This window comes from Eutrema salsugineum, unplaced genomic scaffold, assembly GCF_000478725.1.
Source record: "Eutrema salsugineum unplaced genomic scaffold, Eutsalg1_0 scaffold_20, whole genome shotgun sequence".
Lineage (NCBI taxonomy): Eukaryota > Viridiplantae > Streptophyta > Magnoliopsida > Brassicales > Brassicaceae > Eutrema > Eutrema salsugineum.
In genome coordinates, this window is record NW_006256828.1 from 2,527,115 (window position 1) to 2,537,292 (window position 10,178).

Below are 10,178 nucleotides of genomic sequence, written 5' to 3' on the forward strand. Positions count from 1 at the left end.
ATTTTGTTTTGTGTGGAAAAAACAGCTATATATAATTAAAATATCGAGATTCTGCATTTATGTAGTACGAAATTCAATTTAAAAAGTTATTAGCTTTCTTTTATTGTATACTCTGTTCAAATGTCAAAAACTATCAAGTAATTCTGTTTCAACTAAACAAAAATAATACAGAAGCCAAAAAAAGACAAAAATATGAAGAGTTGATTTACAAATGGAAGGTTACAACAAGTAGAGGTTTTCAATACACAGATGCAACTTTACTATAGCATCCACACTCTCACGAGTCACGACGACCAAAATGAAAAGAAACCCAAATAATGAATCAAATGATATGATGAAATAGAATGAATCATCTTGGAGCAGAGGAAGTGCCAGATTCCATGTTTTCAAGGGAAGTTGAGTCAACCTGCAGAGACATTGTCCTCAACACATCTCCGTTTTGTTGTTGTCCTCGTTCCTGAGCTGCTACAAAATAGGCGTAAGGACCCCATCCCTCTTCATGGTAAGGATTGGGATAAAACTGACGGTAACAGAAAGCAGCCACAAAGAGGCCAATGAGTGCTCCGGCGAAGACGTCTTGCCAATGATGCCAGTAGTCATCCACACGTGATATCCCCACGAGACAAGCAGCGAGAAGAGGAAGGAACACGAGGCAAAGCTTAGCCACGTGCCCTTCTCTGTTAAAGGCCTTGATTTTACCAGACAAGTAGAGCGAGAGGAAGCCAAGACCCGCAAAGGACCATGAAGTGTGTCCACTCGGGAAGCTCTTATGACCTTCCTTGACCTCACCTAATTTGCCATGGCAAATCACACCTCCCAAAGCATCATACAGCTCTTTCCCGTCAGGGAAGCAACGCCAGTAAAAGTTAGGACGAGGCCGTCCGGTGGCTAGCTTGATGGAGTCAGTGATGATACCAGTTATCAAGACGGTGAAGAGAAGCCCGAGAATGCTGTGGTGGAGGTCGTAGACGCATGTCCTCTTCATGTAGAAGCAGACGAAGACTATGATTGGAAGCAGCACGGCGTAGATTGGCACGGACCAGACCGGGACGGTGTTGTCATTGAAAGGGTACTTGAGATCTGTCATCATGTCTCTTCCCACGTATCTGTAGAAAGGAGGTATGAGTTGCAAACCGATCTCGATGCCCACCAAGATCACAAGTATGATCCAATCGTGCTTGTGTTTAGTGGCTACACTGCCTCCATGGCTCCTTATTGTGTGAACTCCAAGATCTATCTCTTGCATCCTCCCTCTCTGCGGCTCCTGCTCCTGCCAACAAAACACAATCAAGTCAGCATTGTAATGTAATTGGATCAAGAAACAGTTGATGAATAAGAAATACTACTTGAGAATCAGGGTTTTGCGTCTCCGATTTGGACCAGCGTAATAACGGAATGCAATTCATTCTCAGTCGCATAAAATCAGTGACCAAATCAGGCAATGGATACGTTTGATTGTGAAGCGCAGTTTCTTAGTGATATAATTTGTTATTACCACGACAACACTTGCTCTACAAATCCAGCCATTTTCGTCTGTCTGATTCGCTGTGCTAAGCACACTGGTTCATTAAACTATAGTTTCGTTTACTTTTAATGGGTTTGTTTTTTCAATTTTAATGGAAAGAGAACATTTTTTTTTTCTTTTAAAAGAGAAAATTACTAAAATTGGATAATATGGAACAAGTGGAAGAGAGAAGAGTCGGTTAAGTTACCTGAGATTTGCCCCAGAATTTGAGAGAAGAGAAAAACGATCCAAACACCATCGGAAAATAAAGTAAGATTTTCAACTTCTTCTCAATACAGAGAGATCGAGGCTTAAAAGCAGTGTGGATCGAAACTCAAAAAAAAAGAGAAAAACAAGACGATGCCGCGAAGAATTAAGTGATGATATTTTCCGGTAATTATGAACCACCAAGAGAGAAACAGAAGCCGAGAGTAAGTAAAGACAAAAGAAGACGCGTTGGCTTGTTGAAATATCGCAACTTTTTTTGTCGGAAACTTTGAAAACAGGATTTCCCCCACTTGACGGTTTATAGAAAACAGAGAGATTCAGATGAGAGGTTTATAAACTTCGTCTTTCTCGTTTGCGTCAGATTTAATGCCACGTCAACTAGTTTCGTAGACTTCTGACTTGTCACCGGGTCAAATATGGCATTCTCCTCCAAGCCGCGTTCGGAAGATTCGGAATATCAATGCTTGTGGGCCTGTAAATATCTATCTACGTGGGTTTTTTAATTAGGCCGAAATATGGGCCTTCTTTCCTCTTTGCCTTGCAATGTGGTGTTTTGTTTTTGTTTTTTGGACTTATTTAACACTCGAATATCATAAATTCTCACACTCACACCTAATAAGAAGCATAGATTTTGGAAGCATCCCAATAAAATTTTCTTCAAACGCACTGAGAATCGTTCGCAATTCGCAAACCAAAAGAAAAATAAATTTAAATTATTGATCTGATAAAATATATAAATATATATATATATTTTTTTAAAAGAAGATTTGATCTATTCAAGATATCACATATCGTGACTCTGATTATTTTTAGATAAATGCGAATATAAATCAGATCTCGAATATTTAAGATATCCAAAAGAAAGAATCTATATATCTTCTATTTTTATTTTTTTTTTAAAGGTGAAAGAATCCAAAAGTGGATCTCATTGATGGAGAAAGTAGAAACAACTGTTTCGTGAGTGCCAAATAGAGAGAGGTTGAAGTAAGTGATCAGGTAAAAAGCCACAAGTCTGTTTTTTTTTAGTACTTTCTCGGACGTCAGAGATGTTTGATGACTGAGAATGTTTGTTTATTCATTTTTTCTCCAACCAAATTTCAAAAGATTATCACTTGGATTTTCAAATCATCCTTATCCTAATAACGGGTACTTGATTCATCTCTATCTCTTTAAAACAACAATTATATGACAATAAAAAAAAAAAAGATGGACAAAGTTGACAATTATTGTTGAACTATGTAGAAAAAGAGTTTGTGGAGTACGCGATTAGACCAAGAACATCCTTTTTCATTTCCCTTGCGTCTTTACCAACCAGTAATATCTATACTTAAAACTGGTTTGCATATAGTGTGATTAATAATTGTGTTAGGGGCTTAGGGCTATATAAAACATTACAGATTTTTAATAACATAGAGTAATTGAAAATCTAGGTGGAATGTGTACAATTTATTTCTTGCATTAAAAAAAATTATACAAAACCAAAGACAATGATGAGTGAAAAATGTAGATTGTTTTCTCTGTGTGGAGAGTTACACACACTATACTGAGTGGGGTTTGTGGGTCCAGTAGGTGATGGGCTTCTTCATGGCCCACGCTTAAATTGGGATACATCTTTTATGTTAATTTTTTTTTTCCCTCACATACATTATGAACTGTTATACTTTACAGATTTTACCTGATTATTGCCAGTGCATTTGCAGTCACGACTCACACCACTTTTAGTTAATGAGGAGAAACAAAGAAGACAATGAAGATTGCTTCACAGTCTGCAAAAATATTCAGATAAATCCTGTCTTTTCATAAATTGAATAAGAGAATGGTTTTAAGGTTATTGTTTTGGAAAAATAAATATTTTTATGTTAAAAAAAGTAAAAGAAACAAGGGAAAGAAGGCAACAGGGAGGTCAATCCGAAGGTTTTGACGACATCTCGGCCTCCGAGACACCAAAAAAGTTACGCAAAAAACCTGTAAAAACGAATCATATTTAATAAGTACAAATTAAAATATACGAAAGAGAGAAGCTTGCCAGCTATATTTTCTTTCCTGAGCTGTTATTTGTTGGACCCACTTTTCCTCCAAGTATCCATATTTGCCATGTCTAATTTGTCCATAGTTTTGGCCTTAATTCAGTTACATTTTGTTTCTTTTTTAAAAAAATGTTCTAGTTTCCACACTTTGGATTTATTTTTATTACTATTATTTAACTACAATTGAAGACCAAATATTTGTACCAAATTTAGCCAATCAATTCAGAGATCATATCACGTCATGTTTTGGCGATGGCAAAATCTGATTTTAACGGAAGAAACAACCTCCGACGTCGTTTTTGGTTATTAATTGACAACAATGCCATTGGATCTTATGCCAATTGAGTCCCAAAAAGAACCCTGCACTAATCCGAATTCAACATTCTTCCTCTAACTTCTATCTGTCCTTAGTACGAATAGATTAATTCTTTTCTCAAACACCGCTGCAATATTGACTCGTTGAGTTTGAGTATTACCTTCCTTTCTAGAGTCAAACATGGAAGTTATGCTCTGACTGCTGCACTGCACCGACAAAAAAAGTAAAATAAACAGGAATTGCTGATGTTACACTGCCCATCAACATATACTTTCCCAACATTAGATTCACGGCTAATTTGTTCAGACTAGCCATCTTGTTAAATTGCTTATATAACACAGTGGCGAAGGGAGAAATTTTATTCATTATGGGCAAATAGGGATATACACAGATTTATAAGTGGGGCATTAACATAGAGCTTATTAAAATACACCAGTTTTTTAAATTTTGTTGGGGTCAAATGCTCCCATGTTGTTACATGTGGCTCCGCCACTGATATAACAGACGAAAACAGACAAGTGTGACTGTGTGAGAAGCAATCAGTAAAGGTAAGCCAAAATGATTGTGTTGACTACGGATGCTGTCATGCTGAGCCTTTCATTTTTCTTAAAACATAGTCTAATATCCCTCACTTAGTAACGCACACTCCTACGTCTATTGCATATTAGTTCACCATATACAAAGACAAAGTCAATTCTAGTTTATAGACGATGACCCGTCCATTGAAAGGAATACACAAGTTTTATGCATTCTCTTGAACAGTTAGATGTTCGAATAGGATCCTTTTCAAGTTTATGAATCTTATAATATGCTACTTTGCCTTATATATCATCGACTGTAATGACAGTGGCACCCATTTTCCTTTGAGTTAATTAATTCAATACCAAAGAATAACTTAAAAATTAACTAAATACAATGGATAACTAAAAATTAAATATATAGGAAAGAGAAAATAAAAAACAACCAAAAATATCCTTTCTATTACATATTTACACAAATGCCATTTGTCTGAGATTTTTGTTTTCCGACAAGATATGTCAGTAACACTGTTCATCGCCAGCTTCTGATGATATTGTTCATCATATATTTTTTATCGACAGATACTGTTCATCATCAAAAAGTTATATACAGTTTGAAAATATGGTGGTTAACTATTTGTTTAACATGATAACTACTATATCGCGATAAAATTATATAATTGACATGATAACAATTATATATATATATGATATAGAATGATACAACAACAAGCTTACATTTAGATAAGATGTTAACTTTTAATAGATAACTATTTGTTAACATGTTAACATTAATATCTGATACTAATAACGTGTTAACAATAATATATGAGATTTGTTAACGTGATAACAATAAGATATGATGCTTGTTAACGTGTTAACAATATTATTTGTTGGTTGTTAACGTGCTAACAAATAATATATGATATTTTGTAACATGTTAACAATGAAATTAATACCTGTTAACGTTGTAATAAAAATAATATTTGCTAATAACAAAACCAATATTTTATACCAATACGGTGACCATTGTGTCATCACCAATGTCACCGGCACTGCACAATCACCATCGTCTACCAGCATAACCAATATGATGGTGGAGTCATATTCGTCGCCGTTGTTTCACTATCGTCGCCGTCGTTATAGCCGTTACCACCTTCACCATGGACTACTGTTTTCACTGTCATTGTCAATATCACCAATTTACACTTCAACCTACTCCATCCTTCATCGTTCTTCTTCTTCTTTTCTTTCTTTTTTTTTTATTTTTTTATAATTGAAGGAATTGAAAGAAAGAATGTAATAAGATAAAAAAGAAAAGGGTTAATTGGGGTTTTCCACATAAACAGTGAACAACAAACAATGTTTAGAAGAGAGAACTAATTATACAATTATCTGTGGGTATATATTGCTATTATTGTTTTGCTTTTTGTAGACGTTGTCTTCTATTTTTCTTTTCCCAAAATGTTTCATTGATATATACATGAAAGAGAAAATGGATAATCATATTGTTTTTTTTTTTGGTTATATCCATTTAATCGACATGTAACGTGGTGGACCCTCCAAGAACTAGTTCTGTATCACTGTATCTGTATGTATAATAATTTCGGGATGATCATTTTCCTTAAGAACAAAACGTATCTACCATTTTCGGAATTTCCAACCTCCCATCTTTGTCAAAAACAACCTCTTTTGGATGCATATATGATTGTATCGTTCGTTTGTATGAAATTAATGGAAGGTTAGCTTTGAAGGGGACGTTACTTACTTTTCAATGAATGCTTATTTATATTATTAGTTTTCAAAAAGGTCGTAGTCTCCTTCACACAGCGAATTATATAATAATCTGAACATGTATTATTGTCATAGCTAGATAGTTGACCCGTTGGGAAATATAGAAAATTCAAATTAATAAAATGATAGTTTGACTAAAACTGGGGGAAAAATGGGACGGAAAATTATATGCACATATCAGGTTTTTATTCAACATTTACTTTTGGGTAACGAAATGTAAATCTAATGGAATTGGTTGTAACTATATTAAGTTTTGATATAGCTTGCAAGCTTTGTTTGCCTTCGAGCCTCTCTTATAGTTAGTTAATTAATCAACCTACACCCACTCACCCACTTTTAATTCCAATAATATAAAACTATGATCTATAGTCTATCTTTTTAGATGGCGTCTTATTTTTTATATCGAAAAACTTTATCCACAAGCCATCTTGTGACATGATTTCATGATCCTCGTATAATTGATTTATTTTTAAATGTCATATCATCATTCATATTTGATATCGAATGTGATTCGGAATATATCGTTGTTTATGTCATCTATTAAAAAATACACTTGGGGGTTAATGAGGTACATAATAAAAAAAGGGGATTAAAGTGCAAAAGACTAGGGGGAGGGGGTGAATTGATAAATTACTTACCCCATTAGTTAGTTTAGTGATTAACTGATTTATCCCACCACAATTACGAACTGTAACTTGCATGAGCGCCGCCTGGAGCTTTGACGCGACTTTTTTTTTTACTCACGCGACTTTGACTATACGCGCCTCCAGAGCGCGTGAAAATGGCATTGTACATTTTTTCTCACTCTTTTTTTATTAACCTTATTTTCTCTCTAACATTTTTGTTTTGTTACTTTGATAACTCAAATTTTCTAATTAACGATGGAAAATAAAGAGAATGATGACGTCACGTACTGAGATGGCTCCACAGTTACGGCTGTTTGGCCCATATGATATAACCGACGTATTTTTTAAAAATGTATATTTATTATCGTTTTCGCAGGTTTTTTAAGAATCTTTCAACATGCCTCGTTAAATCTTTTTAACCTCGTATTGAGGAAAAGAGGTCGAACCCATGTCGCATCCAATGCAGACCGCTTGGACTAGAAGTTCCTGAAACAATCTAGCAATTTTATCTGGCAGAATCTGTAGTAATATTATATTACTAATTAGATTTTGTTATTGTTGGCTTTTAACTTTTTATCTTGATTGGGTAATTAATAAGGTAAGCATTTGAGTGTGGCTAGGTTTTAAAAAGAATAGTTTTGGACTAAAACCTGAGTGTTTTTGAAGATTTGGACTAAGCTTGAGTCATTAGTTTTTAAGGTTTCGAGAGTTTTTATTACTTTATAAGCGAGACTGAGAAATTCTATTATTAACGCTTTTGGAGGAACATAAATGTCTAAAATTGATATCAACTTTGTTTTTATTATTCAAATCGGTGTTTCAATTATCTATCGAGATTTAAGATCGTTAAAAAATCATAATACGTTTACAGTATAGTTTGATTGTAATATCTGCTTTTATGTTATATAAGAATGATACCAATCATCTATGTGCATGTAATATCAGAAATTTAAGGTTTGAATGGTGGCAACGTTTTATTTGTGCAAGAAAATCAGTTTAAGAATGTAATACAGTTTAATTGCAGTACATACAAGAAAATAAATTTATAAAACAAATGCGATTTATATATAATAAACGGTATATAATAATATTTGATTGGTGAAACAAAGTAATACATGAGATAAAAATATTTGTTAGATGTTATAAAAGATTAAACATTATATTTTTGAACAGAATTGAATATCTCAATAAAATTAAAATATTGAATTTTCAATTTAAAATATAATTTTTAATTAAAAACGTATTAGATATAACAGAACACAATAACAGAAATGTATAAAATAAAAAAAGAGATGTGTAATTACTGTACACTATATATTTCACTTTTTTACAAAACTCATATGTTATATTAATATTTTAATTAATAAAAGACAAAAAACGTACTATAATTTAGTTAAAATGGTTAAGTGGTAGTAAATAAGTAAAATTCAAAAAATTTCTAAAAACCACACAATTTAATATTACCATTTAAACCCTTAAAATTGTATAGCTCTTATGGTATTAAACTATTAATATGCTCCTCACAAACACTTTTTCTTCTCCATGTTAATTTTATGGTATAATGATCGATATCCTTTAATTAAGGAGGAAAAACAGCAACACTAAATAATAATATTATAGGACATTGTAGAGGGTGATTATTAAATTAAACGTAAAGTTTGGGTTTATATGAAAGTCGTGAAAGGTATATTCCTTTTGTTTATGGTTGTTGCGGTGTTTCCGTTTTACAGTCGTGTGGGGACACCGTATCTAGATAAACCGTTAGATGCAATCTTAATAGCATAGGAGATGAATCCAACGAATAAGATTACAGAGAGAGCAAATGGAGGATGACACAGAGGATCTGTGCACCTCTTTCGCCTGCAGATCCAGCGTGGAGCCAATCAGTAGGCCTGCTGTCAAATAATGTGACCCCACCACAGGTTGTTTTAATTCCTGATTAGTAATTTGCAACTCCCTCACCTTTATTAACCATAAAGTAGTTTGTGAAGATTATCGAATCAGGTTTTAAATTATCAACGTATTTAACAACATTAATTTTTGATATACGATTTTTTTTTTTAATTGTGAAAAGTGATTGGAAAAGGTATAAATCCCGTGCATTTGCTATGTGCCAAGATATACAGTATCTCTGTATTTGTTTTGGGGTTATTCACAATTTACATGTGCTCTATAAATGTGTGTTACAACTTTTTTTTTGTAATGTACTGTTTATTTATTTTGATGGAAAGAATACGTTACATAGAAGAAACATCTAAACGTTTGTAGTTCTCCAAACAAAAAAATAAACATTGTTTGTTGTAGTTAGTACGTTAAGTAGGTATTGGTAAGACTGTTTATATATATATATAATTAGGATATAATTAGGAGAATCTAAAGTAACTCGGTCTGATAAATTTTAAGACTTGTGAATATTCGAATTTTCTTATCATTCAAGGTGTTTACAGGTGGCCAACCATGATTTAAATTACAATGAACATATTTGAATATAGATCTTTAACTAACAAAATAATTCATAAAAATATCTGATATAAAATCAACTTCTGAGAACTTGGAAAAGTTATCAAGATAAAAACCAACATAAACAAAATCTAATTAATTATTGTTTATTTTTTATCTAATTTGAGTAAGTTGGAGAGCCAACTTAATTAGTGTAAGATACACGATTGCATGAAGGTACTTATTCAACATTTGAATCTACCTCCAGCCTGATTGATCGCACCACCCTCACACTTTGTTGGCAACTTGGCGTGGATCACAAACAAAATCTAGCATCCTATTGTCTACTTGCTTCATTTATGTTTATTTAACTAGTTCTAAAATTTTTCCACTCATATTTGTTTTATTTATAGATATATATATATATATATATTCTTATTTTTGGTCCAAAACAAACAATTCTGCTACACCAATTATAAGGAAACATTTTATTTTTGGTATAAATTCACATTTTCTAAAACAAAAACACTTGAAAAATGAAATACTTTTATAAATTTCAAGATTACAAAATGTATAAATTAAATTGCAAAAAAATCATATTTCATGTTTTTCTTTTCTTCGAAATCAATGTCGGGAGTATAAATTAGCCAATAATAACTTGAAATTTTCACGTAAATATCACTAGGCACAGAAATACACAATGAAGTAGTCTCCCACAAGTCACAA

The 10,178-nt window shown here is 32.8% G+C and overlaps 1 protein-coding gene across 2 annotated transcripts; it reads right to left on the reverse strand.

Annotated features, from left to right (window-relative positions):
- Positions 1-121: 121 nt before the first annotated feature.
- Positions 122-2,061, reverse strand: LOC18016014 (lipid phosphate phosphatase 1). 2 transcript variants are annotated; one of them, XM_024155272.1, is made up of 3 exons: positions 1,713-1,730; positions 1,347-1,545; positions 122-1,270 (listed from the first exon to the last, which is right to left on the reverse strand). In XM_024155272.1, the coding sequence occupies exons 2-3, from the start codon at positions 1,416-1,418 to the stop codon at positions 350-352; spliced, it is 993 nt and encodes a 330-aa protein (XP_024011040.1). In that variant the 5' UTR covers positions 1,419-1,545; positions 1,713-1,730; the 3' UTR covers positions 122-349. The 2 variants fall into 2 exon arrangements, with proteins under 2 accessions (XP_024011040.1, XP_006398503.1); XM_006398440.2 differs by lacking the exon at positions 1,347-1,545 and having other exon boundaries at positions 1,713-2,061.
- Between the last annotated feature and the right edge of the window lie 8,117 nt (positions 2,062-10,178).

Coding starts and splice junctions, on each gene's coding strand:
- LOC18016014 (XM_024155272.1), bottom strand. CDS start 1,418: ATGCGACTGAGAATGAATTGCATTCCGTTATTACGCTGGTCCAAATCG. Junction 1,271..1,346: donor CGCAAAACCCTGATTCTCAA/GTAGTATTTCTT, acceptor TTTTGTTGGCAG/GAGCAGGAGCCGCAGAGAGG.